The sequence below is a fragment of the Ascaphus truei genome, chromosome 6 (genome assembly GCF_040206685.1).
Source record: "Ascaphus truei isolate aAscTru1 chromosome 6, aAscTru1.hap1, whole genome shotgun sequence".
NCBI lineage: Eukaryota > Metazoa > Chordata > Amphibia > Anura > Ascaphidae > Ascaphus > Ascaphus truei.
Genome location: NC_134488.1, coordinates 140,258,516 through 140,284,480, shown reverse-complemented (window position 1 = coordinate 140,284,480; position 25,965 = coordinate 140,258,516). Strand labels below are relative to the sequence as shown.

The following is a 25,965-nucleotide window of genomic DNA, read 5'->3' as shown; positions in this document are numbered from 1 at the left end:
GTGATTATAGGGTGTGAGCTGCAGTTACTGTGACCATCTTCTGCATAACCGATGTGCAGCAATGTATCAGTCATAGTAATAATACTCCTTACATGTGATGTATAGGGCGTGAGCTGCAGTTACTGTGACCATCTTCTGCATAACCGATGTGCAGCAATGTATCAGTCATAGTAATAATACTCCTTACATGTGATGTATCGGGTGTGAGCTGCAGTTACTGTGACCATCTTCTGCATAACCGATGTGCAGCAATGTATCAGTCGTAGTAATAATACTCCTTACATGTGATGTATGGGGCGTGAGCTGCAGTTACTGTGACCATCTTCTGCATAACCGATGTGCAGCAATGTATCAGTCGTAGTAATAATACTCCTTACATGTGATGTATCGGGTGTGAGCTGCAGTTACTGTGACCATCTTCTGCATATCCGATGTGCAGCAATGTATCAGTCGTAGTAATAATACTCCTTACATGTGATGTATGGGGCGTGAGCTGCAGTTACTGTGACCATCTTCTGCATAACCGATGTGCAGCAATGTATCAGTCGTAGTAATAATACTCCTTACATGTGATGTATCGGGTGTGAGCTGCAGTTACTGTGACCATCTTCTGCATAACCGATGTGCAGCAATGTATCAGTCGTAGTAATAATACTCCTTACATGTGATGTATGGGGCGTGAGCTGCAGTTACTGTGACTATCTTCTGCATAACCGATGTGCAGCAATGTATCAGTCGTAGTAATAATACTCCTTACATGTGATTATAGGGCGTGGAAGTGGAAGAAGTTCGGCGCAACTGCGCATGTCTGAAGAATGATGCTCCCGGATGTCTCTTCAAAAAAACTTTATTGTGCACACACAAGGGCTACACCGTGGTCTCCCCCTCAACGCGTTTCACCCTTACACAGAGGGCTTCGTCTCGGAGTGGGGAGAAACGGTAGCAGCCTGTTTAAATACCCTATAAAGCCCGCGAAAGCGGCATAAAAGTTAACCCTTTCAATACCCTTAGCCTATTAATTGAATGTCTATGCCATGATACAGTTATATCCATATTGTTAAAGTCAAGGTTTATAATAGACATATACATATGCATAGATTAAACTATTTGGCCATATATTGAAAGTGTATAAATACATTAAAACGCTGGTTACAACACTGCAACAGTACTGTTTCATAAGCCATAACAGCTTCAAGTCAATGTTGATATACATATACTGTCATAATGCATAAAACAATTTTTTCTTTATCATTAATACAGAAAAAGGCATTATTGTTTTAATGAATTATGCTGTTTGGCAAGGAAAATGAGGACCAAAAGAAGCGGGGAGGGGGGGGGGGAATTGAGGGGGAGGAAAGGAAAAAGCAGGGGGAGGGGTGGGGGGGGAAGGGGTGGGGGGAAGGGGGGAGGGGGAAGGAGGGGGGGGAGATGGGGGGGTGTAGGTGTGGTGGGTGGGAGGGGGAAGGAAAGAAGGGAACCGAACGGAAGATAAACCAAATGACAAACTTAATACACTGAACAATCTTTTATGGAGAGAACAAATATATGCTAGCATTCCCCGAGGTAATCTAATCTAAATAGTCTATAAGAAACAACGCAGATCCCAATCAACATTGAGTCCGTTGGGCTGTAGCGTATTTAATGTATGTATCCAATGCGCCTCTCGTTGATGCAAGAATTTAGTTCTATCCCCTCCCCGAGGGGGTAAGGCTATGTGTTCTATTGCGCAACATTGGAAATTCTCTACAGAACCCAACAGACACTTATTAAAGTGTATTGGTACAGGATGTGTCATGTCTTTGTTTTTAATTAACCTTAGATGTTCCAAAATGCGGATTTTTAGGGCTCTGCTTGTTAGCCCCACATATTGTTTTTTACATCCGCACTGTAGCATATATATAACAAAATTCGTCTGACATGACATAAACGTTCTTATATGGAATCTGCGTGTTTCATCATGGTTAAAAAAATGTGTAGTTTTGATCATATTTGGACAAATCTTGCAATGTCCACATTTAAATGAACCGATTAGTTTCGGAAAAAAGGACAGTTTAGTTTTGTTATAATTTGTTGATTTCAACATACTTGGTGATAAGAAATTCCCTAATGTAGCTGCTCTGCGAAACACTATTTTGGGACCCACGCAGACCATTTTATTTAATAAGGGATCTAAAGATAGTGTGGCCCAATGTTTATGTATTATTGCTTTAATAGTGTTCGCTTGCTCGCTATAGTTGGTGATAAAGAATGGCGCTTCTGTGTTCCCGACCTGTGTACCTTTCTTGGCACAACTAGCTGTCATGTTTATAAGCGTATCTCTATCTGTCTCCAATGCATTCTGATACGCTAGATCCAGATCCGTACTATCATATCCCCTCGACAGGAATCTCTCTCTCATCTCGTCTGCCCTGTGGACAAAGGCCTCCAATGTGGAGCAGTTCCGGCGTAAACGCAGGAACTGCCCCTTTGGAATGCCCCTGACCAGAGGGCGTGCGTGACAACTTTTGGCATGAAGCAATAAATTCCTTGCATTATCTTTTCTGTAGATATCTGATTGAATTTTATTCTCAATGTCTACATATAGATTCAAGTCCAAAAATTGTATTTGGTTTTTATTATATGTGTGAGTAAATTTCAGATTAAGTGTGTTGTCTGCCAGGTATTCAAAAAACCTCAAAAGTTCCTCCTCCCCACCACTCCAGCATCATTCATTAAAACAATAATGCCTTTTTCTGTATTAATGATAAAAAAATTGTTTTATGTATTATGACAGTATATGTATATCAACATTGACTTGAAGCTGTTATGGCTTATGAAACAGTACTGTTGCAGTGTTGTAACCAGCGTTTTAATGTATTTATACACTTTCAATATATGGCCAAATAGTTTAATCTATGCATATGTATATGTCTATTATAAACCTTGACTTTAACAATATGGATATAACTGTATCATGGCATAGACATTCAATTAATAGGCTAAGGGTATTGAAAGGGTTAACTTTTATGCCGCTTTTTAGGGTATTTAAACAGGCTGCTACCGTTTCTCCCCACTCCGAGACGAAGCCCTCTGTGTAAGGGTGAAACGCGTTGAGGGGGAGACCACGGTGTAGCCCTTGTGCGTGCTCAATAAAGTTTTTTTGAAGAGACATCCGGGAGCTTCATTCTTCAGACATGCGCAGTTGCGCCGAACTTCTTCCACTTCCTTGACGTCCCTGACGGCGTCACGCAGGAGCAGGCGAGGAGAGTGGGTCCCAGACCGGAGGAGCAGGTGAGGTAACGGTATCCCCCTGCACCGGTCAATTCTGTGGCCCTGCTAAGCTCCCTCATGCCAAACTCCAGTGTCTGATACTTATCTACACTTGTGTGATACACAGAAGCGCAGGACAGACTCCCTGGTAATTGAATGTATAGGGCGTGATCTGCAGTTACTGTGACCATCTTCTGCATAACCAATGTGCATCAATGTATCAGTCGTAGTAATAATACTCCTTACATGTGATGTATGGGGCGTGAGCTGCAGTTACTGTGACCATCTTCTGCATAACCGATGTGCATCAATGTATCAGTCGTAGTAATAATACTCCTTACATGTGATGTATGGGGCGTGAGCTGCAGTTACTGTGACCATCTTCTGCATAACCGATGTGCAGCAATGTATCAGTCGTAGTAATAATACTCCTTACATGTGATGTATAGGGCGTGAGCTGGGGTTACTGTGACCATCTTCTGCATAACCGATGTGCAGCAATGTATCAGTCGTAGTAATAATACTCCTTACATGTGATGTATGGGGCGCGAGCTGCAGTTACTGTGACCATCTTCTGCATAACCAATGTGCAGCAATGTATCAGTCGTAGTAATAATACTCCTTACATGTGATGTATAGGGCGTGATCTGCAGTTACTGTGACCATCTTCTGCATAACCAATGTGCATCAATGTATCAGTCGTAGTAATAATACTCCTTACATGTGATGTATAGGGCGTGATCTGCAGTTACTGTGACCATCTTCTGCATAACCAATGTGCATCAATGTATCAGTCGTAGTAATAATACTCCTTACATGTGATGTATAGGGCGTGATCTGCAGTCACTGTGACCATCTTCTGCATAACCAATGTGCATCAATGTATCAGTCGTAGTAATAATACTTCTCACATGTGATGTATCGGGTGTGATCTGCAGTTACTGTGACCATCTTCTGCATAACCAATGTGCATCAATATATCAGTCGTAGTAATAATACTCCTTACATGTGATGTATGGGGTGTGAGCTGGGGTTACTGTGACCATCTTCTGCATAACCGATGTGCAGCAATGTATCAGTCGTAGTAATAATACTCCTTACATGTTATGTATAGGGCGTGAGCTGGGGTTACTGTGACCATCTTCTGCATAACCGATGTGCAGCAATGTATCAGTCGTAGTAATAATACTCCTTACATGTGATGTATGGGGCGTGAGCTGCAGTTACTGTGACCATCTTCTGCATAACCAATGTGCATCAATGTATCAGTCATAGTAATAATACTCCTTACATGTGATGTATGGGGCGTGATCTGCAGTTACTGTGACCATCTTCTGCATAACCAATGTGCATCAATGTATCAGTCGTAGTAATAATACTCCTTACATGTGATGTATGGGGCGTGAGCTGCAGTTACTGTGACCATCTTCTGCATAACCGATGTGCAGCAATGTATCAGTCGTAGTAATAATACTCCTTACATGTGATGTATAGGGCGTGAGCTGGGGTTACTGTGACCATCTTCTGCATAACCGATGTGCAGCAATGTATCAGTCGTAGTAATAATACTCCTTACATGTGATGTATGGGGCGCGAGCTGCAGTTACTGTGACCATCTTCTGCATAACCAATGTGCAGCAATGTATCAGTCGTAGTAATAATACTCCTTACATGTGATGTATAGGGCGTGATCTGCAGTTACTGTGACCATCTTCTGCATAACCAATGTGCATCAATGTATCAGTCGTAGTAATAATACTCCTTACATGTGATGTATAGGGCGTGATCTGCAGTTACTGTGACCATCTTCTGCATAACCAATGTGCATCAATGTATCAGTCGTAGTAATAATACTCCTTACATGTGATGTATAGGGCGTGATCTGCAGTCACTGTGACCATCTTCTGCATAACCAATGTGCATCAATGTATCAGTCGTAGTAATAATACTTCTCACATGTGATGTATCGGGTGTGATCTGCAGTTACTGTGACCATCTTCTGCATAACCAATGTGCATCAATATATCAGTCGTAGTAATAATACTCCTTACATGTGATGTATGGGGTGTGAGCTGGGGTTACTGTGACCATCTTCTGCATAACCGATGTGCAGCAATGTATCAGTCGTAGTAATAATACTCCTTACATGTTATGTATAGGGCGTGAGCTGGGGTTACTGTGACCATCTTCTGCATAACCGATGTGCAGCAATGTATCAGTCGTAGTAATAATACTCCTTACATGTGATGTATGGGGCGTGAGCTGCAGTTACTGTGACCATCTTCTGCATAACCAATGTGCAGCAATGTATCAGTCGTAGTAATAATACTCCTTACATGTGATGTATAGGGCGTGATCTGCAGTTACTGTGACCATCTTCTGCATAACCGATGTGCATCAATGTATCAGTCGTAGTAATAATACTCCTTACCTGTGATGTATGGGGCGTGAGCTGGGGTTACTGTGACCATCTTCTGCATAACCGATGTGCAGCAATGTATCAGTCGTAGTAATAATACTCCTTACATGTGATGTATAGGGCGTGAGCTGCAGTTACTGTGACCATCTTCTGCATAACCGATGTGCAGCAATGTATCAGTCGTAGTAATAATACTCCTTACATGTGATGTATAGGGCGTGAGCTGGAGTTACTGTGACCATCTTCTGCATAACCGATGTGCATCAATGTATCAGTCGTAGTAATAATACTTCTCACATGTGATGTATCGGGTGTGATCTGCAGTTACTGTGACCATCTTCTGCATAACCGATGTGCATCAATGTATCAGTCGTAGTAATAATACTTCTCACATGTGATGCAGACACAGTAGGATGGAATAGCTTCCAAGCCTCTCTGGCAGGGAAGGTGTTAATATAATTTGATGCAGAGACCACCCAGGCTAGAGAGGGAGTGATTAAGGAATTGGAAAGACCCTCTGCCTCTCATCCTCAGACAGATAATGGCCCCAGAAATCGCGATGCCGCTCCCCGTGTGTCTGATAGAGAATCAGGAAGGGAAGGATCTCGTCATCAACAAGGACGCGGCGCAGATCCTGTCTGACATCACTCAGCCCGTGGTCGTCGTGGCGATCGTAGGAAAATATCGGACTGGAAAGTCCTACCTGATGAACAAGCTGGCGGGAAAGAGAAATGGTGAGAGACCCAATGTAAATATAACCTCTTCCCAGGACAGAGGGGCAGCTCTCTGTATAGCGCTGCACAGTCCCAGTGTAAAGTCACACACCCCATGTACAGTACTTCAGTGCTAGTAGCTGTATTGGTGTTACCAATCAGGGATAAGATAAGTATTAAGTATTGGTAGCATTAATATACACGGCTCATTCACCTGCAAATCCAGCCATGTGGGTTATCTTATTCCGTGTAAGAAATGCAGCAACATGAATATGCTGAGGAAAGTGAACAAACCCTCTAGCCCAGGACGTGTCCCCACAGATCCACCAAACAGAGAGGCCCAGCGCCTCACACAAAAGGACACAACATAGATTCACCAAACCCCACACATATTCTATACAAGGCCCTGTGTGGGACCGTTCTATTCCCGCGCAGGAAACTCGCGGTGACTTAGCGGTATTAATTATCAATGGAAATGTAAACAAATGCAGGAGAGCAGAACATGAGAATTAAGATTTATTGCATTCCTGACCTTCACTGGGTATGTGACACATTGTGGTGACATGTAATTACTTCCTGTTCACATGTTAGAGAAGGTGCGAGCATAATATCCTGGCATTTCTCCTTCACATCTCCGCTGCTCACACCTCTCACAGCGGGATACTGAGCTGGTCTATGCTAATCCTCTCACTGAGGTTGGCGTCTCTCTCGTCGCGGCCGCGTCTCACACCGCTCTCCCCCATGATGTCACTGTGACTCCGCCTCTATTATTTCCGTAATGTTGCATCTTTAGGCTCCACCCAACGCGTTTCGTAACCAAGCCTGGTCACTTCCTCTGGGGTACTGGCATCTCTTGCTTGGCAGGCTTTAAATACTTAAAATCTGTTAACCCTTTCATGTTCAGACTGAATTATGTCTCTATTAGACATGTGTATACGGTGTACAGTATATAGGGCAACTAAATAATACTCACTCGTTTAACACACGGGGCATAACCATACATTGAACCAATAATAATTAATGTCATGTAGTAAACACAAAAATGCAATTTCATACTGTGTAACAATTTGGAAATCTGGATACGTATATGAAGGACCCCAATAGTAGAATTGTAAAATTAACTGTCAGATCATCCGGTCTGTGTCTCGCTATCAAACTGTTAATGCACGCTATTCCCTTACAGTTAAACAAAACATATCTGTCACCCAAGAAAGAAGCCAGAACAAAGTCTATATTGAAACCAGCTGGAGCCAGTGTTTTAAGATGAGAGATCCAGTAACTCTCTCTCCTGGATAGTGATTTAACCTATTCCCTCCTCTCTAGTTTTGTTTAGGACCACCCAGTCCCTTGCAGAGGAGACATTTGGCATCCTGTCCATGTTTAATTTTTAAGTGATTGTCACGGGAGACCTGCACTTTTACACCGAAACCACCGGGATCACCGGCACCGGGCAGGACAAAGTTGTTGAATAAAACAACAATGGGGTATATTCTAGCACGCCAGCAGACAAAACCAAGATGTACAAAGCAAAATACAATACCAACTGGGGGCCTGGGGAGTAGACTCTGGCCTCGCTAGGTGCAGGGCCTGCATCACGAACGCTTGTCCTGTCCGCTTCTAGTCCAGGATCTCAGAGGGCTGATCACACAGCAGCTGTTACGCCGATGCTCGCCACAAACCGGGACCGGACCGCGGGGCTGAGGTGGGGTTATATTATCACGACCTTAGTCCACGCAGACTGATCCGGAGTGCGCAGTTCATAGTCGTACATCGCAGGGTCAGGATTGGAGAAGGCAGCATCGTCGTTAATGAAGCAGGAGTTCGGCAACAGGAAATCAGGAGTTCCCCGCTTCAGCTTAGGAGCGTGAGCGCGGGGGTGGCTTCTGCGCGAGGAGCGGCCTCGGCCCATGACGCCGATCTCAGCAGGAGGAGACAGCAGGCTGGCCGAAGTTCACCGCAGGGCAGCGTCGGGAAGAACCAACGCTTCAGCGCAGAAGTCCAAGGCAGGCCTCTGCAAGAGGATAGCAGCAGGTCGCAGGAAAGGAAAGGTAGCCACTGCTAGGAGGGAATGCAGCAGGTACCAGTGCTGGCAACAACGCTTCAGCACAGACGTCCAGGGAAGGCCACTGCAAGGAGATAGCAGCAGGTACCAGTGCTGGCAACAACGCTTCAGCACAGACGTCCAGGAACAGGCCTCTGGATACTCAGGAACTTGGAAGGTAAGAACACTTGGAGTGAGGCCTGGGGCGGTTTGTGGCAGAGACAGTAACGTCCAGGTAGGAAATTATGCTCGGCGCTGGTTCAGTGCCAACGCCTAGAATATAAAGGGCGGAGATCCAATCACAGGAGGAGGGTGTGTGAGTATCCCTCCAATGATGTAGCACAGGGTAGGAGCTGCAATGAGAGGCAGCACATGTGCCTTTGATTGGCAGGGGAAGCTTGCAACTGCATGATTCTGCAAGGCTATAGTCAAAGCCAGTAGTGGATTCCTTACAGTACCCCCCCTTCAAGTGAGACCTCCGGACGAACAAGAACCATCACAGATTTGGGGGACATGGAATTGTTCCTAAACCTCCTTAGGCGAGAGGTGGCGTTGAAAGCCCATAGTTTGTTGGGATTCCTTACAGTACCCCCACCACTGGGTGAGAAGCCTGGGTGGACAGGACCATTCATAGGTCTGGGAGACATTGAGTTGTTCCAGAAGTGTCTCCGGCGAGAATTAGGTCCACAATCCAGATGTCCATTGACGAGTGCCATAAAAGACAGCGGTGGCACTGCAGTTCTTGGTACATGGACAATGGGACCTGAGGGCTCCGGAATGGGAACATCAGAAGGGCAGTAGCCAGGTGTCCGGTGCATAGAATTAGTCCAAGAGTACGGGACACAGGACACAGATTGTCGGACAAAATTGGCAGAGGGATCTTCAGAGAAGGCAATGTCTTTAGTAAAATCAGCACGGAGGAAGTTGAGAAAGTCTTTAGCTTCCAAGGAATTCCGGTTGATGGTTAGCGAGGGAATGGGGCGGGAGGGTTCACTACACACTATAGCAGCGGTACTTTTGATACAAAACAGGGTTGCTATCCTAGGCAATTTGCAAGAGTCTGTAGCAGTGTGTATGCAACCCTTGGTCATGGTACTGGCAGTTGAAGAAGGATCCGCTTCCTTTGGTTTGTGATCTTTAGAGAGAATCAACTCCGAAATTGTGGCCTTGGTGAAGGACATAATAAGCATGTCTATACCCATAATGGACCCATAGAGAATAGGGACGGACGCTTCAGGTAAAGCGACGAGGTCCAGTAAGGGTATCTTCGTCTTAGAGAAAGGCCAAATGCCATCCAGAAAGGGCACTTTGGGCACCGCACAGAGACCTGCGTGTAAGGAGTCTGTTTGAAAGGTGAGAAAACAGATCTTATCCAAAAAGGCAGGCGGTTAAGCGGTGCATCAGCCTTAGGGAAAAAAGTCTTGGGGTTAAAGCTGGGTACCTCCAACACAGAGAAAGAAGACAGAGAACTAGAGCTTGGCTTCGGAGTGGAGGTCCCAGGTACCCAGGTTTCACATGATACTGTGGGAGAAGCAATGCAAATTGTTACTGTTTTAAACATAGGGTTTTTAACATCGGTAGCTCCAGGCACCGTCTTGAGAGATAACCCTAGTTTTGGGACAGGACAGTCAATAGCAAGTACCCCAAGTATTGTGGAAGACACAGAGAAATATACGTCCATCTTAAAGACGGGATCTTTTGAAAAAAGGGAAAGGTCCAAATGCGATAACCCCGAGTTTGTGGTAGTAGACATACAGTCAGCAGTGGATACCCCGAATACTGTGGGTGAATCAGCGTGAAACAGTATTATTACAGGAGTGGGCATCCCAGACTTAAAGTCATTTTTAATGATCCTGGAGGCTGTGGCATGATCCGTGAGAGAAACTGGGGTAGACTTTCCAATAGAAACAAGGGACATCTTGCTTGTAATGAAATCGGAGAACATTGCGCTTGTTTCAGAATTGGGTCCCAGAAAATCCCTAGTGAGGGCATCAGACTCCATGGGAAACTTAGTGACAGAGTTTTTGGAACCAATGAAAGGAATTGCAGGTATCACAGACTTAATAGGAGAAATACCTTGCAAAACAGAAATTTTAGTAAAGGTGATAGGCATCACAGAAAGGACCGACAGAAGTAAGCTAGGCAAGGTTGCTTCTACAACTGAAGATTTTGCAGCGGCAGAGCTTAACTCAGCGGCTGCTTGAGAACCTTTAACTACAGTGAGAAGGGACTGCAGGTTTACAAAATCAGGGATAAAGGGAGTTTTACATTTGAAAACTTGATCCTTCAAAAAGGGGAACCCTGACTGTAATTGTACTAAGGGAGCAACAGCAGATATGCTGATCTCAGAAGGGGTCACTTGGAAAGGGACATAATATGTACTGTTCACTTTAAACCCTAGGATTTGAGAAAAGGAGACCACAGACAGTGCAAGTGGGGCAACCACGACTGTGCTGGTCTCTGAAGTGGGTATTTGGGAAAGAGTGTCTGGGACATCAGAAACGACAACAGATTCCACGAAAAGGGGTCTATGCTCAGAAGCAGGGGTCTCAGCTCTCTGAGTGACAGACGGGGTCAGCGAAATACCTAGGAGTAGGGATTCTGCGAACAGGTTTAGAGAAACAAACGGCTCCAGAATACTCTTAACTGGAGCCAGTATTATTGCTGAAAGTTCAGGGGGCGTAGCCCCGAGAATTTTAGCTGAGTCAGGGGACATAAGGGGTTCATCCTCTGAGGCTAAGGAGGTGTCCCTGACTGACGGACTACAGGGATTTACCAAGGGAGATTCATAGGGCTGACCTGTAGGGGTTAACATAGGAAAAACCTCAAGGGTTAAATTACTCTGTACCCGAGAATCAGGGAAATAGAAGCTAGTCTCCAAGAGTGGGGTCATAGGGGGTTCTGCCTCTTGCCCTAGGGACCTAACATTAAACTGTGGAATACTAGGGTTAGCAGTGGGGACCTCACAGAGCAGACTAGCAGGGGTTAAAACAGAAAAAACCTCGGGAACAGAGCTTAGAATTTTTGGTTTAGAAAAAGAGGGCAAACAGGATTCATTCTCTGGTGCTAGGGAAGACACACTGACCTGGGGAATGCAGGGATTTACAGTGGGGGACTCATAGGCCTGACTAGCAGGGGTTAAGACCGGAATAACCTCAGGACAGAATTTAGGGAGGTTAACTCAGGATTAGGGAGCGTGGCAGCTTCTTCCTTAGTGGGCAGCGACAGAGAGATGGTTTGGTCATTCTTAGGAGAGGGAGGTACCCCCACAGGTTTAGCAACAGGACTGGCAGCATAGGAGATCTGCCAAGCAGCAGCGTAGCTGGCAAGAAGGGGGTCCTGTTCTTTTATATAAATGTCAAGTGTTAAGGAAAGTACATGAAGTATATCCTGATATTGAGCCAACATGAGGAGGGCGCCCTGTTGTACTAGATGAATGTCCAGTGATGAGGCCAGGGCATAGAGTGCCTCTTGGGCGTCGGCCAGTTCCAAAGGGTACACGTTATCCCAGGTTAAAGGGGAATCAGGGGAGCGTATACAATCAGCTAGAGACCGCTTTAAGTCCCGGATGCAGCAAGCCTTAAGGAAGAGATCACAACGGCATTGTCTTTGCAAAGGGGTTAAACCTTCATACGTAAACAGGTCTTCAATCAAGGCTATTATTTCACACAGATACTGGCCTTCACAGTGGGACTAGTACGCAGGCCGGGACATAACTTCAGTTGGAAAATTGCCCACCCCCGCCACAGCGCGGTCCGGTTTTTGTTGGCCGAGCATGCTGTTACGCCGATGCTCGCCACAAACCGGGACCGGACCGCGGGGCTGAGGTGGAGTTATATTATCACCGACCTTAGTCCACGCAGACTGATCCGGAGTGCGCAGTTCATAGTCGTACATCGCAGGGTCAGGATTGGAGAAGGCAGCATCGTCCTTAATGAAGCAGGAGTTCGGCAACAGGAAGTCAGGAGTTCCCCGCTTCAGCTTAGGAGCGTGAGCGCGGGGGTGGCTTCTGCGCGAGGAGCGGCCTCGGCCCATGACGCCGATCTCAGCAGGAGGAGACAGCAGGCTGGCCGAAGTTCACCGCAGGGCAGTGTCGGGAAGAACCAACGCTTCAGCGCAGAAGTCCAAGGCAGGCCTCTGCAAGAGGATAGCAGCAGGTCGCAGGAAAGGAAGGGTAGCCACTGCTAGGAGGGAATGCAGCAGGTACCAGTGCTGGCAACAACGCTTCAGCACAGACGTCCAGGACAGGCCACTGCAGGGGGATAGCAGCAGGCCGCAGGAACAGAAAGGGTAGCCACTGCTAGGAGGGAATGCAGCAGGTACCAGTGTTGGCAACAATGCTTCAGCACAGACGTCCAGGGCAGGCCACTGCAAGGAGATAGCAGCAGGTACCAGTGCTGGCAACAACGCTTCAGCACGGACGTCCAGGAACAGGCCTCTGGATACTCAGGAACTTGGAAGGTAAGAACACTTGGAGTGAGGCCTGGGACGGTTTGTGACAGAGACAGTAACGTCCAGGTAGGAAATTATCCTCGGCGCTGGTTCAGTGCCAACGCCTAGAATATAAAGGGCGGTGATCCAATCACAGGAGGAGGGTGTGTGAGTATTCCTCCAATGATGTAGCACAGGGCAGAAGCTGAGGCAGCACATGTGCCTTTGATTGCCAGGGGAAGCTTGCAACTGCATGATTCTGCAAGGCTATAGTCAAAGCCAGTAGTGGATTCCTTACAGCAGCCACTCTAACATGTATCTCCAGCTGGAAACTGTAAAGATCAAACTCCTTCACAGAATGTCTCTCAGATAGTCCTCTGAGGGAATCCCCACACTCCTTCCCAGAGTGTCTCAGTCTCTGTTAGCCTCTCTTGCTCTCATATGCTCTCTGAAGGTAGATCTCATTCTCTGATCAGCTGCACTCCTTATATAGCCCTCTGTGGCTATCCTTTGCATGGGAGGGGGCTACTGGACAATCAGAGCACAAATTAAGTTAGTGCCGCAACAGCTAGAGGGTGTGCTAAGCACCCATCCCCATCCCTGATTGTTCACTTAATCCAATTAACACTTTACAGGGCTGACTCTCAAATCACATCACAGTGCCTACACATAGATCACAAACACTTTATCTCATATTGCTTGCTCAACTAGACTTGGGAATCGAATTAACAGGGAACAATGTTGATTCACTAAACTGTGGGATTGCATTTACAGGGAATAACAAATACAGACTTTGAAATACATTCTTACAGACATGGAAATACATTTACACATTCCCTGTTCTTCCCCAGATATTAAACTACATTTGGCCAAATAAGCCTTACAAAGTTGGCCAAGTTACATGGATTTAGGGGTAGCTACTGCTGCGGCCGAGTTTATTCGAGCATTTGCCCGGTCTCGGCCGCAGCAGTAACCTGGCGCGCGCCGCAGGGTGCCGGGCGCGCGCCGAAGCCGTGGAGGAGCGCCCTCCGATCAGGGCTTTCTCCTCCCCGCTGCCGGGTCCGCCGGGTCCCCCGGAACCCCCTGCCGCCGTCCCCCACATCGCGGGACACCAGGGCTCCCTCGGGGAGCCCTGGACGCGCGTGCAGGGGGCGCAGGCTCCTGATGACGCGTGACCGCGCGTCGGTGACGCGCGGCACGCCGAGGGAGTGGGGCTAGCAAGCCGGGACATGTCCCGGCTTGCGGTACTAGCCCTACTCAAATTAAACGTGTCGCCAGTGTAGCTGGGCTTCATCCCAGTTTTGTGATGCCAGCTAGCTCTACCATCACAGTGATTAAAGACACTATGGTGCCTATTCAGTAAACTCTGATAAATGGCTTAGCGACTGGTAAGAGCACTTTTCAAGCGAGTTTGCATGTCCAGCTATTCAGAAAGCTGCGATAACATGTCAAACTCACTTAAAAATGACTTCTTATTGATAAATAGCTGTAGACAGACGTTCACAGAGGTACACACTTGGAGTCGTTTATAATGTGAAATTATAATAAGGCTTTATTATGCAGTTTCCTTTTCATCAGGAAATTCATCCAAACACAGGGGGGGGGGGGGAACAAAGCTTCCATTCACTTGGGAGTATTTCTAGTGAAACACTATGCAATAATTCACATCTCCCTTAGTCAAGCAGTTCTCGCAGCCCCAAAACATATAACATGAAATAAGCAGATATAAGCAGTCTCTTAAGAATAAAAGTCTTATCTGTTTCTTGGAGGGAAAATCTCACTTCCTGGTTCAGCTTCAGGTGCAGTAGTTTTCCCTGTGTCTTGAAATCAGCTCTGCTGTGTGGCTGGCAGAACTCAAGACATTGTGGTGTCTCCAAAGGTCAGCTCTCAGTCAGAGCTAAAGAGAGTCACTTCCTGTCTGAAAAGACAGTTTTTTGTAAGCAATCTAATCAGGCAGGTGGTGTTTAGTAATTAACTAACACACTGCTAGATTAAAGGCACATTACTGAACAGGGATAAGTCCCCTGTTACATACCTCCCCTGTTTGTGGGGGATAGCTCGGGCTTACCACGGCCAAAGCCCATCCTTCCACTCTCATTTGAGATCTTTCTGTGACTTGAATGAGAGTGGATGGAGGAAGAGAACCCTCTGTCCTGCTGGGATTGGAGCCCTTTCTCCAGTTTATTTTTGTCTCCTCCCGAAGATGCTTGAGATCAGCACTCCTCAGTCGCTCGAGGAGGACTTTTTCCATGTAAAGTCTTTTTATCGCGTGCGCGGTCTTGAGATTTCTGTTGCGTCGGGCACTCCTCTTTTTGTAGACAAAGTGTATGGCAACAGTTGTAGAGCAGTTAGGAATAGCCCTTAGAGTTTTCTGCTCTTGAAGTGGTCTTTCTGCAGCTTCTCCACACCACGGAGTCGCCAGTTCAGCTTCTTCAGCTAAGGATTCTTCTGGCTTTGATTCTGCACTCCTACCTCTGTTTGTTGCCTGTTGGGCAGCTGTAGGTTTGGCTAGTGCTTTCTTTGGTGGCTCAAACTTCAACACAAAATTACGAAGTTGCGTGGAGTCCCCAACTCTCACTGTACCCTTGTCCTTACGGGCATTAGTTACTGTGGGATACTGGTGTTTGGGCAGAGCCAATACCTTTTTCCGTATTGGAGGAATCTGTATCAGAGTCTCCTTCATATTCTGAAGCTCTGTAATTTTTGTCGTCAAGGTTGCCGCTGCGTCTGTTTTCTCCTTGGTGTATTGACTCAAGGGAATGGAACAGTCTCTCTGTCTCTCCAGCTCTTGCTCCAGTTTCTGAGCCTTCTCACGCTCCCTCTCATTCAGAGTCAGCTGGTATCGAAGCTCTGCTTCCAACGATGCTCTGAAGACATGCAGCGTGGCCTTTAGCTCCTCATACTGCTCTGTGGGGACGTACTGGGTATTCAGACGTTCCTGCAGCGCTTGTACCTCTTTAGCAGCCTGCAGTATTTCTTCCTGTAGCGTTTGCTGCTTCTCCTCAGCATACTGGAGGTGTGTACGCAGACCTTGCAGTTGGTTCTGCAGTCGGTGTTCTGCGTCAAACTTTTCCTTGACTTCTTCTGTCAACTGAAAATTTTCTTCTTTCAGTTTTAAGTTTTCTCTTTTTAATCTTGAACTTTCTCCTTTTTCAGTCTCTGTATTCTTCAGGGCTTCTTTGCAGTCCTCCTTCCATTTACGCACATCTGCTTTGAGAATGACAATCTCCTGGCGTGAGACTTCTTTCTCTAGGTTGAGGGTCTGAAGCTCCTTCTGAGAGACTTTGAGATCTGTATCAAGATTGACAGTAGTTTCTTTAGCAATGTCCAGCTCCTCAGTGAGACTGTGTAGTTCCTTTCTGGAAACTTCCAGGTCTGTGCGGCAGCTGTTGGTCTCATGATGTGAGGCATCAAGCTCTATACAAAGAGTGTGAACCTCTTGCTGGAAGACTGTCATCTGCTTCAGTGCCTCCTCATACTTCCGCTTTAGCGTAGCCACCATTTTATCAGATTGGCTCTGCTTTTCATCCATGGCGGAAATAGTAGCCTTTGCAGTATCTAGCTCAGTCTTAAGATCCTCCAATTTGGTCTTGGCCGCAGAGTAAATTGCGAGCACAGTCTTCTGTAGCTCAGCATTATTTTTTCTCTCTCTTCCCAATTCTTTACAGAGCAGATCACAGTCATGCGTGGCAATTTTCAGGGCGTCTTCAGGGCTGGTCAAGGGATCGTCACTCTTTGGTTCCGGCTCAGCTTCCCTGGGATGACTAGTTGAGGGTTCCTCACTGTTGGCACCGGACAGACACTTCTTTGGGGTACACGACTTCTGCCTTGGGCCCTCTGGATATTCGGTTAACCGTGGGATGAATTCTCCATTTTCTCTAGGCTGCATGGCAACAGCTGGTAGTCCTATGCGGTGTGGCAACCTTTATTTTCAAAATCAGTACCACTCGGGGGTCACCATCTGTATTCACTGCTTCAGCGAAACTTTTGAAAACAACAAACACCTATCCCTTTTTAAGGGCTGACTCACTTCTTGAACCCTGTCTATGGCTGAAAGGCAAAACCCCTATTTCAATGACCATATTACACTTTGTGATAGGCAAATTAAGGTTTAGCTACTTCAGCAGTCTCTTCTGGGTTTTTGTAAGTTTCAGTGCAGTGTGGTTTCAGTGGTGTGTATCCCTTTAATTCCGATCTCTGCAGCATGAGGTTTTTTTTTTTTCTCAGACTGTTTGTAGGCAAAAAGCATAAAAAAAATTTTCACATAAAAATCTCCGGTCCTTTTTAACTACAAAGACACCTCTTATCCCACTTCTGACACCATATGTAGACGGACGTTCACAGAGGTACACACTTGGAGTCGTTTATAATGTGAAATTATAATAAGGCTTTATTGTGACTTTTCCTTTTCATCAGGAAATTCATCCAAACACAGGGGGGGGAACAAAGCTTCCATTCACTTGGGAGTATTTCTAGTGAAACACTATGCAATAATTCACATCTCCCTTAGTCAAGCAGTTCTCGCAGCCCCAAAACATACAGTATAACATGACATAAGCAGATATAAGCAGTCTCTTAAGAATAAAAGTCTTATCTGTTTCTTGGAGGGAAAATTTCACTTCCTGGTTCAGCTTCAGGTGCAGTAGTTTTCCCTGTGTCTTGAAATCAGCTCTGCTGTGTGGCTGGCAGAACTCAAGACATTGTGGTGTCTCCAAAGGTCAGCTCTCAGTCAGAGCTAAAGAGAGTCACTTCCTGTCTGAACAGACAGGTTTTTGTAAGCAATCTAATCAGGCAGGTGGTGTTTAGTAATTAACTACCACACTGCTAGATTAAAGGCATATTACTGAACAGGGATAAGTCCCCTGTTACAATAGCACTCTTATTTATTTATTTATAAAAAAAGTTTTACCAGGAAGTAATACATTGGGAGTTACCGCACGTTCTCGCACATGTCCTGGGCACAGAGTTATACAGGGTTACAGGAAGTAATACATTTGGAGTTACCGCACGTTCTCGCGCATGTCCTGAGCATAGAGTTATACAGGAAGTAATACATTGGGAGTTACCGCACGTTCTCACGCATGTCCTGGGCACAGAGTTATACAGGGTTACAGGAAGTAATACATTGGGAGTTACCGCACGTTCTCACGCATGTCCTGGGCACAGAGTTATACAGGGTTACAGGAAGTAATATATTGGAAGTTACCGCACATTCTCACGCATGTCCTGGGCACAGAGTTATACAGGGTTACAGGAAGTAATACATTGGGAGTTACCGCACATTCTCACGCATGTCCTGGGCACAGAGTTATACAGGAAGTAATACATTGGGAGTTACCGCACGTTCTCACACATGTCCTGGGCACAGAGTTATACAGGGTTACAGGAAGTAATACATTGGGAGTTACCGCACGTTCTCACGCATGTCCTGGGCACAGAGTTATACAGGAAGTAATACATTGGGAGTTACCGCACGTTCTCACGCATGTCCTGGGCACAGAGTTATACAGGAAGTAATACATTGGGAGTTACTGCACGTTCTCACGCATGTCCTGGGCACAGAGTTATACAGGAAGTAATACATTGGGAGTTACTGCACGTTCTCGCGTATGTCCTGGGCACAGAGTTATACAGGAAGTAATACATTGGGAGTTACCGCACGTTCTCACGCATGTCCTGGGCACAGAGTTATACAGGAAGTAATACATTGGGAGTTACCGCACGTTCTCACGCATGTCCTGGGCACAGAGTTATACAGGAAGTAATACATTGGGAGTTACCACACATTCTCGCTTATGTCCTGGGCACAGAGTTATAACAATACATAGGTTAACACAGATACCCAGCAAGCTCAAACTCCCACACCCACCACAAAGTGAATATATATTTATGTCAACCAGAGAGCTACTGAGCGTGGCAATTGTATATAACAAGAGACAGGGGGTGCCCAATGCTGCATCCAATTGACAAAACATATAAAGTAAAATACTTCAATAATAATAATTGGTTATTTAGTTAACCCTTTGGCCAAAGGCGTCATAAGCCTGCATACCAACGTCAAGGTATAACCAAAATAATGCAGGTCCTACACTACACTGTGAACCCTTCCTTTTACCTCTGTGAGAGGGGAAAAAACCATAATGGGTCTTGTTCCTGCAGCAAGTGAAATGACCTTCCAAGTTAAAACGGTGAAGGAGGAGGAGTGAGCTCTGGGGGGAGGTGCCACAGCCTCCAGAGAGACATAGGTTAACACAGATACCCAGCAAGCTCAAACTCCCACACCCACCACAAAGTGAATATATATTTATGTCAACCAGAGAGCTACTGAGCGTGGCAATTGTATATAACAAGAGACGGGGGGTGCCCAATGGTGCATCCAATTGACAAAATATATAAAGTAAAATACTTCAATAATAATATTGCACCCCCTGTCTCTTGTTATATACAATTGCCACGCTCAGTAGCTCTCTGGTTGACATAAATATATATTCACTTTGTGGTGGGTGTGGGAGTTTGAGCTTGCTGGGTATCTGTGTTAACCTATGTCTCTTTGGAGGCTGTGGCACCTCCCCCCAGAGCTCACTCCTCCCCCAGAGCTCACTCCTCCTCCTTCACCCTTTTAACTTGGAAGGTCATTTCACTTGCTGCAGGAACAAGACCCATTATGGTTTTTTCCCCTCTCACAGAGGTAAAAGGAAGGGTTCACAGTGTAGTTAGTGTAGGACCTGCATTATTTTGGTTATACCTTGACGTTGGTATGCAGGCTTAAGACACCTTTGGCCAAAGGGTTAACTAAATAACCAATTATTATTATTGAAGTATTTTACTTTATATGTTTTGTCAATTGGATGCAGCATTGGGCACCCCCTGTCTCTTGTTATAACAATACATGGTTACATTAGGTGTGCTGGGTTATACAGTCAATTCACAGACATTTCATGGACAGGCAGACTTGTAAAATTGGGTGCAGGAGATAAAGGGGAACTGAGTAAGAGGTAGAGACCCAGTTTGGGCACTCACCCACCTGCTGGATGATTAATGAATAATAATTTAAAGCAAATGTATTCAATATTCAAGCTAAAATAATGGGTGTTAAAACGATAATTAAATGCAAATTGGATCCATTAAGTGGGAACACTGTGGTAGGTGATCTGGATCAACCATGTAATCTGGAATAAGAATGCAATCATTTTCTCCACTCTATTCAAATACTGAAAGTGTGGGTATAATATACACTGCGCTTTTTTAAGGCAAATACGGAGAGATGCTTTGTAAACACTAAGGGGCCTATGCAGAGAGCAGCGCTATTTCAAAACTCGCCATTTTTTGGAGAAAATCGCGCAGAAAACAGCAGAAAATGGCGAGTTACGAAAAACGCGCCAATTTTGTTTTTCTATTTCTAAAACTCGCCTCGCGGCTGGCGAGAACCTCCATCTCGCCAGTTTTAAAAATATCCTTATGCAGAGAGGCGCGAACGGCATGTAGCGGCTGTTCGCGGCATTAAAATGGTGCGATTGTCTCCTTTTTGCCTCGCCAGAAAAAGTTGGCAAGAAGCTGCCGCTCGCGGCCATTGCAAAGGAAAAAAAAAGGCGCAAATATTTTTTTTACACATTTCTGCAGCGCGCATCTCGCCAATTTAAACTCGCCACACGCATTCATGTTAAACATAGCAGAATTCGCACATTTCTGCATATGGAGAATAAAACTCTCCAAAAAAGCTACTTTTTATTAAACTCGCCAATTTTAAAATTCGCTGCTCTCTGCATAGGCCCCTATCACTGAAGGGGTCCCAACCATGTGCCAACCTCCCAGATCCTTCAAGCAGGACACTTGCTACTGATGTAACTTATATACCCTTGCCTGGTCTGCCACCCTGATGTTCTGGCAGAGAGCAATAAAGGATACTGGCTACCCACTAGTAATGTAAGGAATGAATGCAGCAGTATTGATAAGAGTACTAGTGTTAAGGTGTGTAAACGGAGCAAGGAATTGTGCAAACGTAAATGCACTCTGCTGTATGGTGTAAGGATTGTCACTGAAAGTGAAGCAGGTTGGTGAGTCCGCACCCTGATCCAGGTTCACCGGTCTAGTAACTATTGTGAGATACTTGGCGGCAGCAATAATTGCCCACCTTGATTAGTCAAGACCAAAAGTAAGATGGGGGATAAAATAAGAAGGTGGATTGGAGCGACGTGGAGAAGAGAGGCTGTAACCGCAGGACCTGGGAGATCACTGGGGAGGCTTCATCCAGCAGTGGGGAGACACGGGCTGGAGAGGATGGGAGTGACGTGGAGAAGAGAGGCTGTAACCGCAGGACCTGGGAGATCATTGGGGAGGCTTCATCCAGCAGTGGGGAGACACGGGCTGGAGAGGATGGGAGTGACGTGGAGAAGAGAGGCTGTAACCGCAGGACCTGGGAGATCACTGGGGAGGCTTCATCCTGCAGTGGGGAGACACGGGCTGGAGAGGATGGGAGTGACGTGGAGAAGAGAGGCTGTAACCGCAGGACCTGGGAGATCACTGGGGAGGCTTCATCCTGCAGTGGGGAGACATGGGCTGGAGAGGATGGGATGAGAGTATGTGCGGGAGCAGCGTGGAGAAGAGAGGCTGTAACTGCAAGACCTGGGAGATCACTGGGGAGGCTTCATCCAGCAGTGGGGAGACACGGGCTGGGGAGGATGGGATGAGGGAATGTGGGGGAGCGACATGGAGAAGAGAGGCTGTAACCGCAGGACCTGGGAGATCATTGGGGAGGCTTCATGCAGCAGTGGGGAGACACGGGCTGGGGAGGATCAGATGAGGGAATGTGGGGGAGCGACGTGGAGAAGAGCGGCTGTAACCGCAGGACCTGGGGGATCACTGGGGAGGCTTCATCCAGCAGTGGGGAGACACGGGCTGGGGAGGATGATGATAAATACACATACATAACTCTAATATTGTTTCTCTATATGGAATTACAACCTACAACAAATCTACACTCTCCTTACAGAATAGCAGAGCTGTTATTCCCAGTATAGCGCTTTTATCTATCTAACCCATGTTATACAAATGATTCACTTTTGACCTGTAGTCATTAAAATACAGTTTTATATAACACTGCACAGTATGCTATACAAAGTCTAAACATAAAATAATCCTGCATGTCTTCCCCATAGAGCCTCTAATCTTTAATGGCCCTAATAGTGGGTTCTTTAGCCCATTAGGAAGCGCTCCTTCTCCCTCCCACGGCCTCTCTCTGATACAAGTCATTACCTGTTTCCCACTCTTTCTCTACCTTTCTATCTCTAATGTTTTATATTTGTTCTCACTCCTTTCCTCCAGGTTTTGCTCTGGGATCCACTGTCCAGTCCAAGACTAAAGGGATCTGGATGTGGTGTGTCCCTCACCCTTCTAAACCTGGACACACCCTGGTGCTGCTGGACACAGAGGGGCTGGGGGACGTGGAGAAGGTGAGTGGGGACAGATGTCTCTGTGTGACCTCCAGTCTGGTTCCTTCTATGCAGGAGACGCATGTTAACACTGCTCAGTGCTGCAGAACGGTCTATCAGATAAGGGGTTAATGTACGTGTAAGATGGACTAAGTGGCTGTATATATTAGGGCGTCTCTAGCACTGCACAGGGGCGTTCTGTGTTACAATGATTCTGTTTCTCTGTCTCAGGGAGATAGTAGGAACGACGCCTGGATCTTCTCTCTGGCTGTTCTGCTGAGCAGCACCCTGGTGTATAACAGTGTGGGGACTATTGACCAAGATAGTGTGGAGAAGCTGCAGTATCCTTTATGGTGTCAGTGTGAGCAATACTTGAAAAAGGAGCATTTAGAGGAAAAACTGTTTGGGGGCAGTGAAAGAGTTAAGAGAGTCCTGTCCAAACTCCCAAAAAAGTATTTTTGTATTAATGGCCCTGGTTATATCTCGGCTTTAAACAAGTGAGAAGCTTTTACAGCGCACTGGACAGAGCGACAATCAGAGCCGCAGGCCGGCCACTGATTAAGCACAGAAACATACTGTACGATGGGAGTGCAGCAGACTGAGGACACAGACATACTGGTTTATTCTGGGGCTGGGACGCTTATTCTATCCGGTGCGCTGCGGAATCTCGTTATTTGTGTAGATGAAGCCGTGTGCTTTGGGAACTCGGACTGGTGGGAGGCTTATTGGAAAATCCTGTGGTTACGGACACAAGTGCTATGGAGGAGGAACTCCTTGGCATCTTGCACAGTAACCAGCAGAACTGTACATAGCATCCAGAACTCTTTGGGTTTTCCTTTACATGAACCTTGCGGATCTCTTTTTAAGTATCTGTTCTCAGTCAGTCTGACCCCTCAGTTCCTCCTTAGCATCTCCCAGTTATGTGACAGAGCTCACTGAGCGGATAAAGGTGAAATCATCACCCAAAGATAAGGATGAGGATGAAGATGATTCAGCCGAGTTCAAGAGGATCTTCCCGTCCTTCATATGGTGCGTCCGGGACTTCACTCTAGAGCTGGAGTTGGATGGGAAACGAATCACTGAGGACGAGTATCTACAGAACGCCCTGAAACTCAAGAGAGGTACAAAGGGCACTGGTAAAAAATGTACAACAAGTATCTCAAAATACGCACTTCTTTCTACCAGCCTCAGTATGTCTCTAACTCTATTCATATATCTCCATCTCTCCTTCCTTCACCACTTCTCAGTTCACATGAACTCCTTTCTTACCTGCGCCCTCTGACACCACACAACTATACCCCCTGCACTAAAACACACCCCTACAAATCATCCTCACACATTCTCTTTCTATCCATGCTTCTCCTCCTTGCTTCTGGGGATATCTCTCCCAATTCCTGCCTTATTTTTACATGCTCTCGTCCTCGTCTGCCAAATGCAACTTCTACTCCTTCTGGTGTTAACCCCTCCAACCTCATACCCATCCCCTGCCACCCTCCCTCCTCTCTCCCTTTCTCCTGTGCCCTTTGGAATGCTCGCTCCCTCTCTAACAAGTTCCTCTCTGTACATGACTTCTTTCTCTCTCACTCCCTGCTTCTCTTTGCTATAACTGAGACTTTGCTCACTCAGTCTGACTCTGCTCTGGAAGCTGCCCTCTCTTATGGTGGCCTTTCTTTCTCCCACACTCTGCGCCCTGATGGCAGGGCTGGAGGCGTTGTGGCTCCTGCTCTCCTCTCTTTGTTATTACCGAACCCTTCCTATTCCTTACTTTTCCCTCCTTTGAGGCTCAAACTCTCCAGATTTTCTCCACTTTGAATCCTGGCTCTCTTTCTTTCTCTCCTCTGACTTCCCTGTTCTTTTCCATGGAGAATTCAACTGCCATATTGATAACCCATCTCTCACTTGGGCTTCCTGCTTTCTCTATCTAACCTATTCTTTTGGCCTTCAAAAGTGGACTGCAGCCAGCACCCACAAGGATGGCCACCACCTAGATCTGGTTTCCCCCCCCCAAAAAATCTCACTCTTCCTTTTCCATTTCTCCCCTTCTCCACCTCAATCTACCCCACATTTCTACAGAGACCTGCGCTCTATTAATCTACTAGCTTTTGATTCCACTTTACACTCCTCCCTCTCTTCTCTCAGCCCTGCTCCAGACCCTGACAACCTTATCAAGAACTACAACTTTGCGCTATCCTCCTCTCTTGATCTACCAGCCTTGCTTTCTCGCTGCCATTTTTGCCCTTCTAACCCCAGACCCTGGCTAAATTCCCACACGCGCATGCTGCATTCCTCCACTCGCTCCTCTGAACGCCTCTGGAGGAAATCTCATACTCTCGCAGACTTCCTTCACTATAAATTTATGCTGCCCTGTTTCAACTCTGCCCTCTCTCAGGCTAAACAAATCTACTTTTCTCAACTAATCAACACGTACAACTAACCCACGCCGACTCTTCTCTGTCTTTGACTCTCTACGCATACCGCTGCCTCTTCCTCCATCTCACCTCTGAACTTTGCTGAGTATTTCAAGGAAAAGGTGGAATCCATACGTCAGGACATCTCCTCTGTTTCCTCCTCCCATCCTACACCACTTCGTAACTCTCCTCCTGCCTTCCTTGACTCTTTTTCTGCTGTCTCGGAGGAGGATGTGTCACTGCTGATCTCCTCTTCTCCCTCTACCACTTGCCCTCTTGACACCATTCCCTCCCATCTCTTAAAACCTCTTGCTACTACTACAATCCCTATGCTCACACACATTTTTAACTCCTCCCTCTACTCTGGTACCTTTCTCTCCTCCTTCAAACATGCAACAGTCATACCATTACTCAAAAACAGCATGCTTGACCCAACCTGTCTTTCTTAATATCAACCTGTCTCCCTCCTGCCTTTTGCCTCTAAACTCCTTGAACATCTAATATTCTCTCAATTGCTACAGTTTCTCAACACCTATTCTCTCCTAGACCCTCTACAATCTGGCTTCCGCACTGCTCACTCCACTGAAACAGCCCTCACTAAAATAACTAGTGACCTCCATGCAGCCAAAGACAGAGGTCTCTGCAGCATTTGATACTGCGGACAACCCTCTTCTCCTTCACATTCTCCATACTCTTGACAAGCTCTATCCTGGATCACCTTTTACCTCTCCCATCGTACTTTCTGCATCTCTTCTTCTAACACCTCCTCCTCCTCTATCAACCTCTCTGTGGCCTCTGTCCTGGGACCTCTCCTCTTTTCTGTGTACACACTCATTCTATCACATCTATGCTGATGAGACACACATTTACTTCTCAACCCCCGAACTTACACCTGCTTTACAGACCAAAGTTTCTGAATGTTTCTCTACGATATCATCCTAGATGGCCCTCCACCGCCTTAAACTAAACATGGCAAAAACAGAGCTCTTCATACTTTCTTCCAAACCTGGCCCTACTACCTCCTTCCACATTACTGTTGGAAGTTCAGTCATACACCCATTAGCCCAAGCACGCTGCCTAGGGGTCACATTCGACTGCTGTCTCACTTTCTCCTCTCACATTCAAAACATATCTAAAACCTGTCGTTTTTTCCTTCGAAATATTACAAAGATACGCCTTTTCCTCTGTTGCTCGACTGATAAATCTCTGACACAGGCCCTCATTCTCTCTCGCCTCGATTACTGTAACTTCCTGCTGTCCGGCCTTCCTGCCTCTC

The 25,965-nt window shown here is 46.3% G+C and overlaps 1 protein-coding gene across 1 annotated transcript in view; it reads left to right on the top strand.

Moving 5' to 3' along the window:
• Window positions 1–25,965, top strand: part of LOC142497994 (guanylate-binding protein 3-like) — a 94,946-nt gene that overhangs the window by 32,876 nt on the left and 36,105 nt on the right. Inside the window, exons 2-5 of the mRNA XM_075606503.1 lie at window positions 6,203–6,402; window positions 22,175–22,302; window positions 22,513–22,622; window positions 23,200–23,402. Of these exons, the coding sequence (XP_075462618.1) occupies window positions 6,210–6,402; window positions 22,175–22,302; window positions 22,513–22,622; window positions 23,200–23,402 (634 nt within the window). The 5' untranslated portion in view covers window positions 6,203–6,209. The remainder of the gene's footprint in view (window positions 1–6,202; window positions 6,403–22,174; window positions 22,303–22,512; window positions 22,623–23,199; window positions 23,403–25,965) is intronic.